Source organism: Lynx rufus, unplaced genomic scaffold (assembly GCF_022079265.1).
Source record: "Lynx rufus isolate CCGP_SWC_20201006 ecotype Redwood Valley unplaced genomic scaffold, mLynRuf1.p SCAF_17, whole genome shotgun sequence".
Taxonomy (NCBI): Eukaryota; Metazoa; Chordata; class Mammalia; order Carnivora; family Felidae; genus Lynx; species Lynx rufus.
The window spans coordinates 28812416-28833633 of NW_025814831.1; the positions used below are offsets into that span (position 1 = coordinate 28812416).

The following is a 21218-nucleotide window of genomic DNA, read 5'->3' on the forward strand; positions in this document are numbered from 1 at the left end:
ACGGGGCTAATGACCGTGCCTAGCCCCTAAGGTGGTTATGAAGATTAGATATCATAATGCAAATGTAATAATTAATACACAGCCCAGAATTAGTGCTCAATAAATATTCATTATCATTGTCTAAGACACATGGGACAGGGTTCAAGCCCTCCCCTCCTGACAGTGTCATCAGAGAACCCATCACCCTGGCACGTCTTGTACCCAGATGCTGAAGAGTGACAGCTGATAAGTCTTAGCCAGCCTGGGTCTCACCTGCTCAGCCACCGAGCCGCGCATCGTCTAGAATCAGTGGGCTCCCGGCTCCTATGCCACCACCGCCACAGTGTCCCCTCCTCCTTATCCACCCTGGCTGGGTGGCCCCTTGCCCTCTGCTGAGGCAAGGCAGGTTTGTGGCCGTGCCTGGAGCAGGATGTCTGGCGACACTGTCTTGGGTCCCCCAGGGTTTGGCACAAGGGCTGGCTGACCCTGGCCTGGGCGTGAGGCCTGCCCGGCCTGAGGAGAGAAGGGGTGGAGCTTCCCGGGCCTCGCAGCACCCAGATCCTCAGGGGAGACTGAGCCCCTTGGGAGGCGCTAGGGCCTGGTCACCTGCAATTGGCTAAGCCTGCAGTCACAGGAGGGCCAGAAGCAGAGATGGCCTTCTGGGAACGCCCTCCTGTCTCGGTGCTCTCTCCCTGTTCCCCTCCTACCTCCCTGGCTGCTCCTTCCCCGACACCTTCACAGCCTCTTCCTCTGCCTGCCCTCAGGGGACCCCTCCTCCACCGTGCCTCTTCCCTCTTCACCCCTGTATTTCTCAAAGTGTTTAGGTGTCAGGGTGCCTGGAAGTCATAAGGAGTGCCATCCATGTAATCCATTCCATGATTAGAGCTGGGAACTGTTTTATTAGCAGAAACTATGACGATCGTCTGTGTGTTCAAAACAAAAACCCAGCCCTAGGCACACGCGTGTGTCCCTGAAAAGAACCTGCTGTCAGGTGAAGGGGTTGGCCGCCACGTTTTCTGTTAATGGTCACTTACTGCTTGTTCATTTGTCTTATCGCGTGCTAGCAGACAGATGGTAGCAGGTGCCACAGGCTGGAGACAAATTTATGGGCACAAAACTTAAAACTGAGGCCAGCCTATTCATTAACACATCTTCCCTCCTGAAACGGGGAAGCGGTAGCAGAGTTAACGCCTCAGTCCAACAGGGAGCTCTGAAGCGTGGTTTGTTCGACGCGCTCCCCCTGAGTGGTGTCAGCCCTCCCCCTTAGCTCTGTATCCACCACCTCTGTCTACCCTTACGAGTCTCCCCTCTCCTGACTGTTTCCTGTCTCTCTCCTGACTGCTGCGTCCTGAGGGCTTCCCCGTGGAGATCCATCCTGAGCCACCCAACACTCGACACTCGTCCTGCCTGAACTGAGCCACTTCTTGGATCTCCCAGTTGAGATCTTGGTCCGTGGAGCTCCCTCCACCCATCGGTCTAAGCCACAACCGGGAAGTCTCTGTGTCTTAAAAAGCCCTTGAATCCAGGCTTTCTTCTTGGTCCCGGCCTTGGTCCCAGCTAGTCTAGAGCACAGCCAAAACCTTCCAGCTGGCCTCCAGCCCTCCCCGCTCTGGTCCATCTACACTGGGTAATCTTTTACCAGAGTAACAATCATTTGAAAAGGCCCATCTCATCATGTCCTAGACCTGCGTGAAGACCACGAACATCTCAAGGCTAATATGCGGCTCCCCTGTGCCCTCACACCTTTGCTGGGGTGCTGGACCCTTTGCCCAGGCTCCATGGGAGCAGAGAGGGTCTGAGGGTCTTTGCCATCCTTGACCTCAGTGCCTGGCATGTGGCAGGCATTCAGTAAGTGCTTCTTGAAGGAGTGAAAGAAGGTGGGCTTCTCCAAGGACCTCCTCACCCACTCAGTTGAGCCCAGACACCTCTCTGGTGTTTCATGCTGTCCATCATATGAACTGGCGCCTGTCTTTCTTTAACCCTGCAAAATCTCAGTGTCTTCATCTGTAAAATGGTGATACAGAAATAACAAACGGAGGGGTAGTTCTAGGATGAACTTACCTGGTTCGGTAACCTGGCTTCTGCCCTTAGGAGTTCTGTAACCTTCAGGAAGGGAAAGAAACTTGCTACTCTGTTTCCTTGACTGTAAAATGGGATAATGGGTAATTCTCAGAGGTACTGAGGGGCCTACATGAGATAATATGTGCACTGCACATTATTGGCATGGAGCCTGGCACAGAGCGAGCATTCATTAAGTTGTGGCACAGTTTATGCCCCACCCACCCCCCTCCTGCTGCCTCCCACCCCACATACATAGGTAACCACTGTGATTAATTTCCAAGGTAGCCTTCCAAGGTTGCTTTATAAATATGCAAATAAATGCAGCACGTATACTTATTTTCTCTACTTTTACACAAAAATTTACATGCCCCACACCAGGAGCCAGCAAGCTTTTCCATAAAAGGCCAGATAGTAAATATTTCAGGCTTTGTATGACATAGAGTTTCTGCAAGTACTCAGCTCTGCCATTGTAGGGCAAACGCAGTCACAGACAATGAGTGTGGCCGTGTGCCAACTAAACTTTATTTATGGAAACCTAAATTTGAATTTCACATCACTTTCTCATGTCGTGAAATACATTCTTCTTTTTGACCTTTTCCAACCATTTAAATATATTAAAAAATATTATGTCACTGTCCATACAAAAACAATCAGTGGGCCACATTATGGCTGTTTTTTTCGCTTAAAAAAATTTTTTTTTGAAGTTTATTTATTTATTTTGAGAGAGACAGAGAGAGTGAGCAGGGGAAGGACAGAGAGAGAGGGAGAGGCAGAATCCCAAGCAGACTCCACAATTCAATGTGGAACCCAATGCAGGGCTTGAACTTATGAACCATGAGATCATGACCTGAGCTAAAACCAAGAGTGGGAAGCTTAACCGACTGAGCCATCCAGGCGTCCCTTTTTCACTTTTCATTATGTCTTAGAGAGCTTTTCCCTATCGATGTAAAGGAGCTGCTGCTTTCTGTTTCGAAGGCATATGACTTCATCTCATGGATGTATCTTAGTTTGTTTAACCAATCTCCTACTGAAGGACACTTAAGTTGTTTCTATTCTTTGCAAATATTTTGCTATTACAAAATAGTGCTGCTATGAATAATCTTGTTCATCCATCACTTTGGACATTAACAAGTGTCTTAGGTCACATTCCTCTGGAGGTGGAGCTGGGACATGGTTTCGGGTGTGTGTGATTTATTGGGGGATTGCCAAGGGAGGGAGGGAAGCAGAACGGGAAGGTGGAAAGAGCCAAGCAAGGACTGGTCCCAGAGAAAGGGAGCACAACGCCTGATGGAGGGTGGAGCTTGCAGAGCTATCCCACCTTGAGGCCAGGGTTAGGGGTTTTGAACTTCCCATTGGTTGTGGGAGGGGCTTGTCAGGTGGTTGCATCCACCCAGGGCAAGGAAGAAGCCAGCAGAAGGTGCACCAGCTGCAAAGGGGACCTGGGAAGGATGGCAGCAGCACCTTCCATGGCAGGTTTAATCTGCAGCATCGTCTTGGAGGTGGAGAGGCAGGAGCAAAGCACAGGTGCATTGTAGTGTGGATAGACTTGCCACATCGCTTTCCATGAGGGCAATTTCACTGTATCGATTTACATTCCCACCAGCAACATTTGAGAGTGCCGGTTTCGGCACAATCCCACCACATTAGTCTATTATTAAACTTTTGAATTTTTGCTGATCTAATGGATTAAAAATACTACCTCAGAGTCATTTTCATTTGCACATCTCTTAGAATGAGCGTACTGTCATGTGTTTAGCAAACATTTGTATTTTTTTTCCTGTGAACTATTCCTATTCCTTTGCTGATTTTTCTTTTAGGGCTATTGGTCCGTCTTTTCCATCTCTAGGAGCTCTCTATATATTATGGAGATGGGTCCTTTGTGATAGGAGTTGTACATATTTTTCCGTTTTGCCATTTGTCTTTTTACTTTAAGGGTTTTGGCCACACAGATGTTTTTATCATAGGGCTGTTTGGACAAGTAAGTGATACATTATGTAAAACACCTGGAATGATGCCTGCTACCCTGTAGGCACTGACTGGATATTATTTCCTTCCCGTCCCTTCCCTCCATTCTATGCTTAATCCAACCATGCTCATTATTTTCCCCTAAATATGGCCCATGCTTCCCCCCCTCCATGGATTTTCTTGTTATTTTTCTTGTCTGCAATGTCTTCCTCCTCCTATTGGACAGTGAAAATCCTACCCATCTCTTAAGCCCCAGCTCAAATGTCATGGTCTTTCCTTCTTCTTCTTTTTATTTTTTTTTTAACATGTATTTATTTTTGAGAGACAGAGTATGAGCAGGGGAGGGGCAGAGAGAGAGGGAGACACCAGAATTCGAAGCAGGCTCCAGGCTCCAAGCTGTCAGCACAGAGCCCGACGCGGGGCTCGAACTCACAAACCACGAGCTCATGACCTGAGCCGAAGTTGGACGCTTAACCGACTGAGCCACCCAGGCGCCCCGTCATGGTCTTTCTTAAATCTGAATTCCTGTACCTCTTTAGCCACTACAGTCCACCTTGGATCCTAGTTTTTTGCACACACTTCCCTTGCTTTTCCTGAACCTCAGTTTCTTTACCTATAAAATGGAGCTGCTGTGGGAAGTATTTATTTTTATTCCCAAATGATGCATGTTTACTGTAAAAAATTTCAAATTTTTTACTGAAAAAAGTTTCAAATTTTTTACTGAAAAAAGTTCCAAAACTATAGAAACAGGGGCAGCCTCTGTTTACAGACCCTTCCAGATCTTTCCTGTCCCTGATTCAATATCTATAGGGGGAGAGAGAAGTTTTTCTGAAGACACAAACCTGGAAGCATACTATCCATATTATTCTGCAACTTACTCGCTTTCAATAAAATAACGTGGATGAGATGATGCATTTAAAGCACCTGGCTCAGTGCTCAATGTGATAGCTCTAACTACTCTGTGCACCTTCTAGTGATGTTTTTAAACTTTCTTTTAGCAGCAGAAGGCTTTTCAATCAAAATGGTATTTGGAACCCCAACTTCTAAATTAGATGGAGTGGAGGTCCTACAATGTTTGGTCCTTTGCGGAGTTGTATATATCCTAGTACTTTGCGTTCTGGCTGGGGTGCACTTGGATGGGGTGGAAGGTATGGAGGCCCTCATCCAGCTCCCCATTGCTCTTGAAAATCTCCGTGTAAAATATCTTTTAAGGATGGCAGGATATGGGCACACCACAGTTAACTGAGTGGCATCACGGGATGCACTGTCCAGGCAGTTTTCGCTTGGGTCTGAAGATCCCAGCTGGCAAGGACAGGAAGTCTTCTCCCCCAAATGGGTCGAAAGAGCCCAAATGTCCTCAGACTAGAGCAGACCTTGGGCGATCATGTTGCCCAGTGGCTTCCCCTTGGCCTGGTGCTAGCCTGTCATGAATTTTTTATTGGTCCATGGAGAAACGAATATAAAGTCAATATGGTAAGGTTTCTGTCAAGTTAAGCTTTAGTCAAATGTTTCTTTTGACATTGAAATGTCTTTTATTTCATGGAATTATGGCGGTGATAATTGGTAGGGGTGTGTGTGTGTGTGTGTGTGTGTGTGTGTATGTGAGAGAGAGAGAGAGAGAGAGAGAGAGAGAGAGAGAATTTCTTACTTACCTAAATAAAAAATTGGCAACTTTATGTTTTTCCTCTCCATTTGTTTCAAAACTTTACTGATCCACAAGATCCTAAAGTCTAGAGACAGCTGTTTTGGTTCATTGTGGCTGCTTTGCCAGGACTTCCCTGGAACAATCCCAGAGAGATAGCAACTTCTATTCTTGTGCCAGGAGAGTTCGAGAACCGCTATCCTTTGATGACATCGAAGCAGCTCTTCCAAAGCTGAGTGGACACGACCTCTCCCAAAGGGCTGTGGTCCAAGAAAGTCACCTTCTCAGTGAACCTCTAGCTTGCCTCTGTCACCACCACGCTTGTCCTTAAGGAGGCATTGCTTCTTTAGACCACTCTGGGCAGAACATGATGCCACAGCCTTTTCTTGATGTCCCGTAACCTGGGGCATACGAACAAGCTTTTGCTGACGGCTTGTGGTTCACTTAAAAGAAATGAGTACAAAGATAACACAAAGCCAGACTACTGGGCTTACAGACTCCGCAGCTCACAGTCTGCACCCCCCCCCCCTAGATGCCTGTGGTCTTCAAAGTGCTGATGGCACGAGTGACCAGCCAGAGACCAAGGGACCTGTACCCCTGTTCACATGGTGGACCTCAGTGCCCCCCTCCAAGGACTGATCTGGGGCTTATGAAGGGAGATGGCAATTTCCTTATAGGGGTACTTTCGGTGGAGGAGATAGAAACTATCAAAGAACCAGGGGCTTCCTCCTTTATTCTGGGAGCCTCTCAGACTGGGCAGAACTTTTCATTTCTGTCATTTACCCTCACATCCCCATCACAGCAGTAGATGATGATGGATTGGGTTCAGGAGACTCTGGTTGTTAAAATGTGTGTGAACACGAGATTGGGCACTTGGCCCTTGACATATAAGGATGTGTGGTAGTAAAACAAAGCATTTGGGGAAGTCTTTTATTCTCCTTAGATAAATAAGAACTTTCAGGGGCTTGTCTAAAGTGTATCTAGCACTGGGGCACCTGGGTAGCTCAGTTGGTTAAGCGGCCGACTTCAGTTCAGGTCATGATCTCGCAGTTCATGAGTTCGAGCCCCACGTCTGTGCTGACAGCTCAGAGCCTGGAGCCTGCTTCAGATTCTGTGTCTCCCTCTCTCTGCCCCTCCCCTGCTCATGTTCTGTCTCTCAAGAATAAATAAAAATGTTTAAAAATATAAAAATAAATAAATAGATAAATAAATAAAGTGTATCTAGCACTTTTGTTGTTGTTGTTCATGTGATTTTAAATTTGGGGCATATTTTTCAACTTGTGACCATTTGTTTATACTTGCAAAGCAATCCCATGGCCTCACTGTTTCTCTTAGTCCTCACTGCAGCCCCTTGAGGTGGTATCACTATTCCCATTTTGCTAATGAGGAATTTGAGGCTCAGAGGAGCTAAGTGACTTGCTCAAGACCATTCTTCTAGAAGAGGAAGAACTGACATCTGCCCAGCCTAATCCCCTTCTCTCTCCTCGGTACAACCAGGTCCTATCTACAACTAGGGAATGCATGACTTTCTTTGTGGGCGGTGGTTTTTTCTTCTCTGCAACATTAACCTCTAGCCTTAGGATTTGGACTCAGGAATCTTGGGGCCATTAGCATCGAGTTCCATTAGAGAAACAAGTGACAGCAGCGACGACAATGACAACAAACCGCCAAGAAAGCATCCTTTGAGTTTCCACCTTGACCAGATTGGGGATCTCTTTGTTGGTCAAGTTCAAAACGGTGAAGAGCTGGGCAGAACATGAGCTACTCCCTTCATCTTTCTAAGGTGCTTTGTGATGATGGCACTAAGCTGAGCCGTGGCACCAGCCTGGTGCCACCAGGAGGAGACTCCCACCAACCCACCTGCTCGTTCTCTCTCTCTCAGGCACGCTCTGGGAAGCTATTGAAAGGATTGTGTTTTCTGCTGCAGCTGGTTGTGTTACTCTTCTCCTAGGAGTGAGGAGCAGGTGCCTGAGGCTTGGGCTCCCCATTCTGGCCCATTACATCTCCCAGAACTTCTCAAGTGGCTAACAGGACCTCTCTCCCACTCCAGACCCCAAATCCGGGAAGCAGGGTGAGGCATGGTTCATGCCCGTCAGAGTAAGGATTTGTTGCTGGTGGCCCTGGAAGGAAGAGCTGCATTAAAGCCTAAGGGAGCCAAGCTTTGAGCAAAGGGGCCTGGGGAAGGGTCAAACATTTCCTGGGGAAGCACTGGGGTGCTGGCCTCTGGCATCTCTCCTGATTTGGCTTCTGCTGGGGAAGGATAAGAGGAAGTTTGTTCATGGCCTAAGCACCCAGGGTCAACAAAACGGGAGTAGGGGCAGCAGAGGGAGAGGGTCCCAGGACCTTGGGCAAGGAATCCCAAGTAGGGTTGGGACCTACTGGGGGAAGGAGCACCCTCCAGGCCTGAGCAGATGCTTCTAGGCTGAGCTTCCATCGTGGTCTGGGCTGGTCTATTGGGTGGCACAGGAGTCAGGATGCTCTAGGTTGGAATCCTGGGGCCCAATCCCAATTTACCTGTTGTATAATCTTGGACAAGGAATTGCTCCCTCAGCTTCAATGGCCCCAGTGTGATCCCACTCGCCACGGTCCAGACACCATCATATACAGGTTCATATACATTGTGAAGTGATGGAATATTTACAATGGAGGCTGCTTTGTAGAATGGCCTGGTAATAAACATATGAGTAACACGTTCACATTTGTGAGACAAACAACTCAAACGGTTAAGATGTCAAAGGACAGGAGCGGAAAGTTTTCAAGGCAGTAAATAGATCCATGAAGAACATGTCAACTCAGAAGTAATAAAGGAGAGAAAAGCAACAATGAAGTACCATTTTATCCTTAATTAGCCAAGCATGAGAAATTAATAATACATTAGGATGTCGAGGGTGCCCTCTGAGTGGTACATTACTACCTTTGATAGAACCTTCTCTGAAAGCAAGGCACCAGTGTGCACCTAGAGCCAGACATGTTTAGGACCTTTGAGAGGGTCATTCTAGTCCACAGAATTAATCCTAAAATAATAGTCCTTTTTAAATGTCTGTTATAGGGGCGCCTGGGTGGCGCAGTCGGTTGAGCGTCCGACTTCAGCCAGGTCACGATCTCGCGGTCCGTGAGTTCGAGCCCCGCGTCAGGCTCTGGGCTGATGGCTCAGAGCCTGGAGCCTGTTTCCGATTCTGTGTCTCCCTCTCTCTCTGCCCCTCCCCCATTCATGCTCTGTGTCTCTCTGTCCCAAAAATAAATAAACGTTGAAAAAAAAATTTTTTAAATAAAAAAATAAAAAAAAATAAATGTCTGTTATACATATTTTTCAAATATACAGAATAAAATAGTATAGTATAGCGAATCCCTCTATACTAAAGGGATATTTTAACAGATGGAAAAAAGCCACATGAGTATGTATGTCCACAGTTAAAAATTAAAAACAGTCAGGGCACCTGGGTGGCTCGGTAGGTTAAGCAACTGACTTCGGCTCAGGTCATGATCCCACAGTTTGTGATTTCGAGCCCCACATCTGGTGAGCATGAACCCCACTTCGGACCCCATGCTGACAGTGTGGAGCCAGCATAGGATTCTCTCTTTCTCTCTCTCTCTCTCTCTCTCTCTCTCTCGCTCACTTGAGCCTTCTCTCCAAAAATAACTAACTAAATAAATAAATGTTTCATAAAAAAATTAAAAACAATCTATGTAACAGGCGAATGTCTGAATAAATTGTGATTTGTCTTCTGATAGACTATCATGTAGTAATTGAGATGCTAAAATATGAAAACTGAAATTGTATCAAGTATGATCTAATGTTAAGTGAAAAAAATAATAACTCAAGGTGCACCTACAGGCGATGACAATAGGGTAAGAACATAGATTTGAGCAAAGGTTGAAAGGAAACATGCAGGGCGCCTGGGTGGCTCAGTCGGTTGAGCGTCCAACTTCAGCTCAGCTCACGATCTCGCAGTTTGTGCGTTCAGGCCCTGTGTCGGGCTCTGTGCTGACAGCTTGGAGCCTGGGGCCTGCTTCAGATTTTGTGTCTCCTTCTCTCTCTGCCCCTCTCCAGCTTGCACTCTGTCTGCCTCTATCTCTCTCTCTCTTTCTCTCAAAAAGAAATAAAAACATTAGAAAGAAAGGGAATGTGCAAAGTATTTGAGGGGTGGGGGCAGGGGGATGATGAATTCGATTTTTTTTCTCCTTGAATATTGTTGTATTATTTGCACAATGAAAATAAATGAGAGGGATATTCTAGGCTCTGCCTCCCAAATCAATCTATGAATCAGCATTTGCTGGGCACGTAGTCCACAGGTAATTTGTGTTAAGGGTTGAATTATGAAGTGGCAGGGGGTAGGCACAGGACTCAGTTGGGGGGCAGAGCTTGACTGCTAAGAGTCTCAAAGACTCTCAGAATGTCAGAGCCACAGGAGACCAGTCTAACACCTTCGTTTTGTAGTCGAGGGCCCTGAGGCTCAGAGAGGCTCTGACTCACCCAGAACAGCCCAGCAAAAGCCTAGCTATCCCTCGTAGGGATAGGCACTCCCATGGAACAAACTGGCGGACCTTACCTCACTCCCCCTACCTCAGGGCACCTCCATATCCCTGAGTCACTGCACATGGGTGGAGAGAAGGCAGCCAAACAGAGAGCACTCTTCTAGTGCAGAGGCAGCGGGGTGGGTGGCCCGAGCGGAGACAGAGAGCCCAGGGATGCTGCTTCTAGGTGGTAAACCCCTGTACCGTGATTATCTCCACAGGACCCTGAGTGGGCTCAGCCAGACGCAGCCCTCCCAGCAGCACGTGGGGTTGTCCCGGACGGTCCGGCTTTACCCAACCACCGCAGCCAGCGGTCAGCTCACCTCCAATGCCCTGCCCGCAGGGCCAGGCCTTGAGCGGAGGGATGGCACCCAGCAGGCGGCGTATCTGGACCACCCGTCATCCCCCTGGGGTAAGGATGCCCCGTCTCAAGGTCCTGGAAGAGCAGAGCATCTAAATTGCTGACCTTCCCCTCCACTCTCACAGAGGGGCTGAGTTTCACCTTGTCACTCATCCTCTCAGCCAATCAACCAACAGTCGTCAAATGCCTGCTTTGTGCCTGGCTCCAAGGGTCCCAAACCAGCTGATCGGAGACTTTGCCCCTGTCACACGTCCTGCCTTTGCTTCCTTCATATCCAGCCATGAACCTCACCTCCCTGACCCTGTTCCTTCCACCTCATGCTTCCTGCAAAGCACAACCCTCCTGGACCAACCTGGCCAGTTGCTTTCTTAGCACCCACAGCCGGGCCTCTGCTTTCTAGAGGAGACACCTGACCATCCCTGCAGGTTCATGCCTCTGCATATTCTGGTCACTGCCCAACAGTCCTTCCCCAGGTGCCTGCTCTCTCTCTCTCTCTCTCTGTCTCTCTCTTTTTCTGTCTCTCTCTCATCCCTCAGAGCAGCTACTCCAAGCTGCCCCCACTTCCCCAAGTGCCATCCCGTCAGCACATGGGCACCCTGCCACCCCTGGGAGAGCTCCTCACCTTCCTGCCCACCTGCCTCACCATGTGACCATGCACACATGGCCCTTACCTACACCTGTGCCTGAGCTGACCTCTTTTCTTGTTTTTTTTCCCATTTTAAAAGTTGAGGTGAAATTCATATAAAATTAACCATTTTAAAGTGGACGCATCAGTGACTTTTAGTGGATTCATAATTTTGCACAACCACCACCACTATCTAATTCCAGAACACTGTCATCACTCCAAAAGGAAGCTGCATGCCCATTAAGCCTCTTTCCCAAGCTCCGGGCCCCGCTAGTCTACTTTACCTCTACAGATTTGCTTATCTTGGACATGCCGTAAACCGAGCCTGTCCGATATGTAGCCCTTTGTGACTTCGTGTAATGTTTTCGAGGTTTATCCCTGTCCGTATTCGTTCCTCTTTTTAGTCCGTGACCACCTTTCTTGCCATCTTGGAAAGGGGGGCGTCCACCTTCTTGATTCCTCTAGAACACTAGACCATCCCTTGCCCTCCCCCCCGCACCTCTCTCCTCCCTCTTCACGCTGTCTCCTCTCCCAGCCGCTTCCCATCAGCAAATATACTTGGTCAGCTCTCCATGCTCACACCCTTGCACGGGCACACACACACCCCCCCCCCACTTCCCTTGGGCTTCCTCTCTATCTCTCCTCTCACGGGCTAGCTTCTTGAACACACGGTCTATGTAGGCTTTTTAAACCTCCCTCCTCTACCCCTCTCCCTCTGGCTTCCCTCCCTGGGCTCCCCATGCTGATTGAACACCTCTCCTCTGTGTTTACACTGCCACCACCTGTGTTACAGAACCAGCTGGGATGGCCAAAGTGACCTCCCAACTGGTCACCCTGCCTCGCCTTCCACCTGCACACTCCAGCTGGGAGGGCATTAGCTCCCCACACTGACTCTGCTCTGGCAAGTCTGAGCTCGGTCGTTTCTCTCTGCCTGCCGGCTCAGAGCCCAGCTGCAGCACTTGCTAGCTGTGTGATTTGGGGCAACCCAACCTTCCCTGGGCCTCAGTTTCCATATCTGTAAAAGAGAAACGTTAGATTAGGAACAGTGCCAATGTTCAGTTATCTTAACCTACAGAAATGGCAATTTCTAGCGGATCAACCTAAAATAATACTCAGCCAAGAGGGATAAGAGCTAATTTGCCTAAAGCATGAGCTGAATGGTTGGCACTTTGGCGTCCCCCAATAGCTGTTGGACTGTGAGCTTCTCAAAGGTATTACCCTGCCCCCACTACGGGACCTTGCTTCCAGTAGGTACTTAGCAAATGCCCTTGGGATGGAGTCACCCTTGACCCCGTGGGCCTCTCTAAGCAGCCTCTGGAGGTCACAGCTGTGCCTCTCAGCCCTGCCCCCTGGACCCAAGCCCTCTCTCTGCAGGGCTGAACCTCACTGAGAAAATCAAGAAGATCAAGATCGTCTTCACTCCCACCATCTGCAAGCAGACTTGTGCCCGTGGGCACTGCTCCAACAGCTGTGAACGCGGCGACACCACCACCCTGTATAGCCAGGGTGGCCACGGGCATGACCCCAAGTCTGGCTTCCGAATCTGTGAGTCCCTTCCCCCTGAGATGGCTCCCAGGCCCTGGGAGGGGACAGGGTGGCCAGAGCGACAGGCTTGCCTCGGGCAGGAGCCCAGGCCTCCTGCAGGAAGGAAGCCCACTGCTCTCCTCCTGTGGCTTCTGTGAGTTGTTCCCAGTCACACGGAGTGCCGAGTCCTCACCCCGCTCTGTCACAGCCTGGCTGTGCGACTCTAGGCAAGTCACATAACTTTCCTGAGTCCATGTTTCCTCCACAGAGAAGTTAAGGGAGTTCGTAGTGCCACTGCCCTCCTGTCCCCCAGGTTTCGGTGGAGGGGGGAGGGGTCCCACTGTACAGTGGGGTCCAGGAAAGGCGTGAAAGGGCTCTTTAGAAAGGCAAGGGCTGGTTATCATCTACCCTTCTTCATTCCCGGCCTCCTGGAAAGTCCCTGCATTTCAGGGTGTGCCGGACTCCCCCAGCCACCCAGATTTGGGTTCCTGCTCCCCCTGCTTCCCTGTGGTCACCCGCCAGCCGTATGGTGGGTGCTGCTGTGTTCTTCTACCAGCAGTCACCTTGAGGTCGATGTTACAGATTTCTGCCAGATCCCCTGCCTGAACGGAGGCCGCTGCATCGGCAGGGATGAGTGCTGGTGCCCCACCAACTCCACTGGGAAGTTCTGCCACCTGCCGGCCCCGAATCTGGACAAGGGGCCTCCCGAGAGGGGCTCCCGCCACAGGGCCCTGCTGGAAGGCCCCTTGAGGCAGTCCACCTTCACATTGCCTCTCTCCAACCAGCTGGGTGAGTGCGAGACTTGGGATGCACTGGGTAAGGACACGGGGGTGCTGGTCCTGTGGTGGAGGGCAGGGAAACTGACTCTGGTCAAACCTCCCTCCTTCTTGGTTTGACCTCCCTCCCCCGGGGCTCAGTGTCACTTGCTAAACTTCTCTTTGCCCTTCCTCTGAATTCATCTATCTATATATCTATATATCTATATCTATATATCTATATCTATATCTATATATATATCTATCTATATATCTATATCTATATATATATATATTTTTTTTTTTTTTTTTTGCCCTTGACCCCTACTGGGTGCTATGGGTGTAAGAGTATAAGGGCAGAGGCCTGTCTTCAGGGAACAATAGAGGCGGGCTGGATAGGAGAGAGAATATCATCATAAAACATTTCATTTCCCCTGCCTTCCATTATCAGGTACCAGGTAAAGGGTAGCCAAAAATGCAGACTTCTATAGGAGGTCAGCAGATAGAGAGCCCCCTGACTGTGCTCAGGAAAGCCATTAAACAATGGAGAGCCTTTGACTAAGCAGAGAGGGTGGGAGGGGTTCCCCTGCAGAGGGGCCAGCCCGTGACCAAACGTGTGGAGGTGGGGCCCTGCAGGGTCAGTTGGGCTGGAATTCAGGGGTTGTATAGAATTGTGGGGGGAGCTAGAATCCAGAGAGGTAGTTTGGTGGTTGATAATGAAGGTCCTTCATTGGAAGGTGCAGAGTGAAGGAGTTTGTGCCCCGTCCTGTCCTCGCTGGGGAGTGGTCCTGGGGTTTGAGCAGAGAGTGAAGAAACGGAAGGAGAATTTGGGGGAGACATACAGCCAGTGGCCTGCACGGCCCAGGGGTGGTGGGCCCTCTTCAGAAGGCGGGTCCCTGTTTGCCGGCTCTGACCCAGCCCCTGTGCCCAGCCTCCGTGAACCCCTCCTTGGTGAAGGTGCACATTCACCACCCGCCGGAGGCCTCCGTGCAGGTCCACCAGGTGGCACGGGTGCGGGGCGAGGCCCCGGAGGAGAACAGCGTGGAGACCAGACCCTCGCCCCGGCTCCCCGCCAGCCCCCGCCACAGCCACTGGGACAGCAACAGCATCCCCGCCCGGTCTGGAGAGGCCCCTCAGCCCCCGCCCCCAGCAGCACCCAGGCCTCCGGGACTGCTGGGCCGCTGTTATCTGAGCTCTGTGAATGGACAGGTGAGAATGCATCCCCTGCCTCAGCCCGGAGGGCTTCCAGAATAGCGACTGCCCCTCATTCTGCCCCTTCTCCTTCTCTGTCTCCTCTTCGTCCTGTAGAATGGATATGTGCAGTCTTCTATTCCCCGTACGGGACAGCTCAGGGCATAAAATTGCCCGAATGAGGAGAGGGCTCCTTACTACCTGGGCTCCACAGGATACTTGTCAGTGCCAGGCCTGCCGAAGAGGACCCAAAAGAGTCCCCCTCTGGAAGGGCATCGGCATCCTCTGTTCCCAGTAAATCCTGGCCTCTCCTGGAGCTGAGCCTAGGACTCCCGGTGCATGAACAGTAGGGCTGTTAGGTCCAGACAGGAAAGAGTTTGGTATTCAGTTGAGATTGGGGCCACAGAGGTGGGGAATTAGAAAAGGCAAGTTAAACCCTAAAGCCTTGGGGGTAAAGGATGAGAGACACTTCATCCCCCCTCCCCCCCTCCCCCCGGAGGCATCCGTAGTCAGTGATGGGAAACCAGGTGAGTTTTTCTGAGTCTAGGCATCTAAAACTATGGGGCAAGCCAGACCCAGGATGGTTTTTGTTGGGGTTGCATTTTGGTGTTTCCAGAACCCCCTCCTGGGGTTAGGGAACTGGAGGCGGTAGGAAGTAGCCAAGGGATAGAGACTCTGAGTCCCTAGATCCTCCTTGACCTCTCAACATGTAGTGTCCCTGAGCCTAGACCCTGTTCATGGGGAAGGCCTGCATGGTGGGTGACCCTATAGTTCCCTGGAGTTTGATGGAGGAAAACCCATCTTTTGGGACCCTCTGTGGGCTGGGGGCACGGAAGGGGGCAGTTTGCAGGCCTGCACAGAGCAGATCTTTTCTTTTCTGGGTGTGCCCTGCCCCCAAGTTTAGGGTTTGGTAGAATAGACTGCAGGTCTCTTTGTTTTCTGCCGGGACATCATCTGACTCTCTTTTCTCCTCCCTCGGGTGGAGGCATCCCGTAGCAGGAAATTGGGGTTGAGCTCCTGTCTCGGGTTTTCCTGGGACATTTCTGTGCACGGCAGGGAAGGGTTTGATGGGTGTCCACGGCCTCTTTTCCAGTGTGCCAACCCCTTGCTGGAGCTGACTGCCCAAGAGGATTGCTGCGGCAGTGTGGGAGCCTTCTGGGGGGTGACCTCGTGTGCCCCGTGCCCACCCAGACCAGGTGAGTGCTAGATGCCAGGGTCTAGGGTGAAGCTTTCCCAAGGCCTGGCCTTCACTTCATCTCCCATCGGGGTCTCAGAGGCCAGGCAGGTAGAACAGGCTGGTAAACTGGGCAGGCTTTCCAGATCTGCTCTGAGGGTGCTTCTGGCTGGTGGCTGAGGCTCCCGACAGCACCTGCGGCCTGGACTGCCTGTCTATCTGATTGCCTGGGAGGGGTTCCTCCCTCTTGCTAGCTGTTCTTGCTCAGACTTTAAGGATCCTGTCCCATACTGGGCCCCCTTCTACCCCTCGGCCCCCTTCTACATACCTACCTGCCCACGTATCAGGGGCCCAGTGGTCTTGATTTAGTGACTCAGCGTTTCCCTCATTCTTTCCTTGATGGGGCCTCCAGGACTCATCTTCACCTCCTCGCTTCCTGTCTCCAACCCAGTCCGGGTTGAGTGTCTGTCCCAGAATGCCCTCTGCCTTGGGATATGGGACACCCAGTTCCCTGCCCTCTTTCAGACGGTGGGCAAACCTAACATGTATTCTTTCGTTCGTTGATTCGTTCACTTATTCAGCAAATGCTCACCAGGTGCCTTGTGTGGGCCAAGCACAGAGGATTTTGGAGTCAGCACAAGGCCCATTCATGCTGCTCTCATAGACATCTACCTTACAACTGGGAGGTGGGTGAAGAGATGCCTGTGCCTCAGTATGGCTTCTGCCCACTCAGCCCGTCTTCTCCCTCCAGACCCCACTCCTGGGCCTGGTTCCAGGCCTGGCATGTATTTCTTTTGCCTGTCAACAATTGACTTGGTGAGTTGGCTCCGTAGGGGGTCTGGCCTGGAGCCTAAAGGTGGGAGGGACAGGGCTGTTCCTAACTTCAGACTTGGTTGTGGGGCAGTGACCGTATTTTCCAAATTAAAACTAAGTATGGGTGGTTTTGCAGTGCGATGGAACTTTTGGCAAAGCAGCAGAGGGTAGCATTCAGCTTCCGGGCTTGAGCGTGCAACACATAGGTACCAGTCTCAGCTCTGCTGGCTGACCTCTTCTCTGCGCCGTCTCTAATCTGCACGATGAAGACAGTGACAGCGCCAGTAGGGCTGCTCTGGAGCGTAGAGGATGCATGTCCTTAGCATTAGGTCAATAAACAGTAGCTGTTGTTATAATTGCTAAAAAGTATGCCTCTAAAAAGGGAAAAGAGAATGGACACACGACACTGGCTCATGGTTGGGGGGCGGGGGGCGGGAGGTGGGCAGGGGCAAGGCCTTGACCTGCTCAGCATCTCCCCCTGCAGCTCACAGATCGTTTCACCCCTTTTCTTCTCCACCCCCTGCCCCCCAGCCCATTTCTGTTCCTTCTAGTTAGGCCCACCCTTGAGACTTCCATATCCCACATTCCATTCAGTCCACAGATATTGACATTAACGAAGCACCCATCTGAAGCGTCCCTAGTGTGCAGGCCCTGGGAAGACAGTGGAGAATGAGGCAGAAGCAGGGCCTCCTTTCTCCAAGCTTACAGTCTGACGTGTGGGGGGTATATACAGGTAGCACTAACTAGACACATGTCAAGTGCTGTGGGAACACAGACGGCAGAACCGGGACCACTGATAGGTCCTATGGCACCTCTGTACAAATTAGAGGAAGGTTCTACTTCCCTTTGTTCCAAACAGTCTTCACAAATACAAATCTAGGATGCCAGCGATTCTCGTAGATGTGGTGCTTTTGTGCAGTGCACAACCTGCACATCTGTTCCCTGTGCAGTAGAAGATCCTACCTCAAACTTATGGATCCGGCAAAGCTTCTTGTAGGAGGTGACATCCAGGATGAGAGCTGAAGAATTATTATAGTAGACCAATAAGATGGGAAAGAGCTTAACAAACAACCCAAGGGAATTGCAGAGGCAGGTGAGACCAAGAGAGTGAGCGACATTTCCTAGAGCACAGCACACCCAAGTCTGTGCCCTCACCTCCTCCCTGGCCCGGTTAATGCCTCCCACCCCCTTCCCCCACTGTCTTCAGCACATCTCAGCAAGCTGGGCGCCAGGGTGCAAACCCTAGAGTGTGAAGCATTCCAGCACACCAAGCAAGAAATAACAAAGACCAGGGAACGCAAACATTTAAAACACATTAAAGTGCAGCTGGGCATCGTAGAGAGACAGGCTAAGACTGAGGAGCCTTGTGTGTGTTGACAGGGTGCCAGACTGAGCCTGGGGCTGCGGGTGGGGGATAGATGTTTCTCTAAGTAGGCATGACTAGCAGGCTACAGTGCAAGAGACAGCGGAAGAAAAGTTGCGCTGCTGGGGTGGGTTTGGGAATGGTTGGCAAGACAGGCAGGACTTCGGTGTTCGAGAACATTCCCAGGCCCGGGGGCTCTGCCCCTCTGAGCCTCTACTTGTCTTCTGGTGAAATAAGGCTGTGTCCCTCGGGGAAGAGCTTTGTCATCCCGTTCATCTAGCAGGATCAGGGGGTGAGGGGAGTAATAAAGCCAACAGCCAGGGAGCTATGTGAGTTCATGGCTTCCTCTAAGTCCTTTTGGCTTCTGAGGTTCCATGCTGGACGGTCAAAGGCTCCTGCAGAATGATGCTATTTCTGAGGAGGAAAAGAATTGTCTTGAAGTCTCATTTACATGACACAGACAAATCCCTTCTCTTCCGCAAAAATTCCTCTTTCTCCGGGAGACCTCGGCTCAGGGAGCCTATGATCCCCTCCCTTCTCCCTCCACTCTGAGTGGCAGATACAGCTGACCTTCCAGGACCCAACCCCAGCCACGTCTTCCTAACCGTTGGGAGTTTTTCGAAGATTCTGCAGTTCCCCTGCTGGGTCCAAAGAGCACACAGCTCTCAAAAGCCACTTTGATTGAGGCCACATTTTTGAGTTTCTGTCTGAGAAAGACGGACATCTGGGTCGACTGGAAAGTTGGCCACTGTCCCATCTGGCTTGGCATTGGCTGTGTCAACCCCAAGGCCCCTTTGCTGGGGCAGGCGTGGCTGGCACTCTGAGCTCCAGCTGTTTGCCGCGAGATGATCCGTCCATCCGCCTGGCATGGGATGAGTTCACCTCAAAACCCGGGCCCCTCCCTGTACCTCCAGGGACTGCTGATTCTCTTGCTCTGCCCCTCAAGGAGTTCCGCATCTTTCCATCTTAAAAACAATAATAGCTGAACTTTTACCCTATGCCTGTCTCTTCACCTGCCTGACCTCACTAAATTGTTGCAACCACCTTCGAGCTAAAAGTCTTTATCCCCACTTGACAAATGAAGCTCAGAGAGGGCTGAGGAGCTTGTCCAAGGTCATGCAGCTAGGACAGGGGAGCAAGGCTTCACACCACAGAGTGATTCTCAGCTGACCAAGATCTCCCTAATCATTCTGGGGAGAGTTAGGCCTGCCCAAAGACAGCAACACTCAGGACGTTGGACTAGGAGTTCACAGCCAAGAGGGGGCTGCCCAGGATTGTGTTTCATGAGTTATTTGTGCCCAAAGGACATCCCTCAAGAAGATTGGGATAGAATAGACAGGCAGGGCAGCCACCTGAAGCTCAGGCCTAAGGGTTCACGGAGATGCGTTAAAAGAATTGTCCCGGAGGAAAGCTGGTGGGGTTGTTCCCTGTGGTTCTTGGAGGGCTAAAGCCAATGTGAGGATGTTTCTGGTGAGCAGAGCTCAATTCGAAGCACAAGCAACAGCTTATTAAAAACTGCAGCTCATTGGGCGTGCCAGGGTGGCTCCGTCGGTCGATTTTGGTTGAGGCCATGATCCCAGGGTTGTGGGATCAAGCCCCGTGTCAGGCTCCACGCTGAGGGTGGAACCTGCTTGGGATTTTCTCTCTTTCCCTCTGCCCCTCCCCCCAGCTTGTGTCCTCTCTCTCTCTCTCTCTCTCTCAAAAACAAAAACCCAAAAACCAAACCCCAAAACCAGTTTATCAAAACCCAACGATATAATGGGGTGTGCCCAGAAGAACTGAGCTCTCTGCCACAGAGAGTTTGGCTGCTAAGAACAGGTTCGTGGAAGGAGTTGGGAAAGGAAATTTATTTTTGAGGGAATGGAGGTTTAATATATATGTCTGCAAATGTATTTGGAACCCTCAGTAGAAAGAAAGCTTTGGTTTGCCTGGGTTTTACCAGGGCCCTTGCCCGCGGGGACTGCTTCAGGTGAGGCCAACCCCCGGAGAGGGTGGGTATGTGAGGGGACACAGGCAATTGGCAGGATTTGGGGCAGAGAGCACCAGAGGGCAAGTCACTGCAGCAACCTCGTTATCATCACCATCATCGTTAGCAACCGTTTCTTTGGAGCACTTGGTAAGTGCCAGGCCCCGGTGCTAAGTACTTCCTCATTTCGCTGCATCCTGACCCTGTCTCTGGGCGTTGGGTGTGACTGTCTTCATTTTCCAGAAGGGGAAATTGTGTGCCCGGGACTCGGGACCCCTGCCTCTAACCAGCCCGTAATCTTCCTCTCGTGTGGCCTCGTGTGCACTTGGCTTAGAGAATTTGTTCAACCAGAGGACCCCGGCTTAGGGAACAGCTGTGCTGGGGTGGGGCTCCTGTTCTCAGGATCTCCGGGTGAGACGCCCAGTCTCCTGCCCTAAAGAAATGGGATTTTTCAGAATTCCAGTTGTTGGGCTGAAGAAAAAGCAGTGTCTCTTTGGCTCGGGGATGTTCTGAAAGCTTCTTCCAAAGGACTCGAGGCCTCCTGGGAGTTGTGCCTCAGCTCAAGTTAGCGCCCTCCTTACCCCAGAGCGGTGTCACTGACACGTGGCATCTCTGGCCTGGAGAGGTCCAGGGAGGGCTGCGGTGGGGTTGGCTGGAGTGGCGCCTGCCTGAGCCAAGGGTCTGACCAGACCCCTCTCTACCTCATTGCTTGCGGTAACCAAGACGCCCGCTTTGGCTCTAGTGCTGCCCCAAGGAAGCAGTCAGAGCCCATCTTTGGGTGCGATTTCCACAATCCTTGAGGGGATCCATTAGGACCTCACCAAGCAGTAAATCTGGAATAATGAACGTTATAATAATCACCAGTGTGTGACAAGTATCATGCTCGGGGTTTTGCACAATAGCATTCACAATAGCCCCAAGGAAGGAATTGTCTTCCACATTTTACCGATAACAAACTCAGGTTGAGTCATTTGCCCAAGTGTCTCCAGCCAATGAGGGGCAGCAGCCAACTTGCCGTCCTTGAAACTGTGTTATGGAAGGAAGGAAGGGAGGGAGGGAGGGAGTATAGAGGGAGGGAGGGAGGGAAGGAAAGGAAGAGAGAGGAACTAAGTGTTGGGGAGCATCTGCAGGGACTTTGCTAGGCACGGTGCTAGCTTCAGTGACACTGATTGTTTCAGTACAGTTGACCTTCACGAGCCATGACACGGAGTGTCTGTCCCCACCTGTGCAGATGAAAAAATTAAGACCGAAACAGGTTAAGAGATGTGTGCCAGGTCACACAGC

At 50.8% G+C, this 21218-nt stretch overlaps 1 protein-coding gene across 1 annotated transcript in view; it reads left to right on the forward strand.

Moving 5' to 3' along the window:
* Nucleotides 1-21218, forward strand: part of LTBP2 (latent transforming growth factor beta binding protein 2) — a 103456-nt gene that overhangs the window by 39848 nt on the left and 42390 nt on the right. The window contains exons 6-10 of the mRNA XM_047079353.1: nucleotides 10384-10574; nucleotides 12523-12693; nucleotides 13255-13461; nucleotides 14359-14636; nucleotides 15712-15814. Of these exons, the coding sequence (XP_046935309.1) occupies nucleotides 10384-10574; nucleotides 12523-12693; nucleotides 13255-13461; nucleotides 14359-14636; nucleotides 15712-15814 (950 nt within the window). The remainder of the gene's footprint in view (nucleotides 1-10383; nucleotides 10575-12522; nucleotides 12694-13254; nucleotides 13462-14358; nucleotides 14637-15711; nucleotides 15815-21218) is intronic.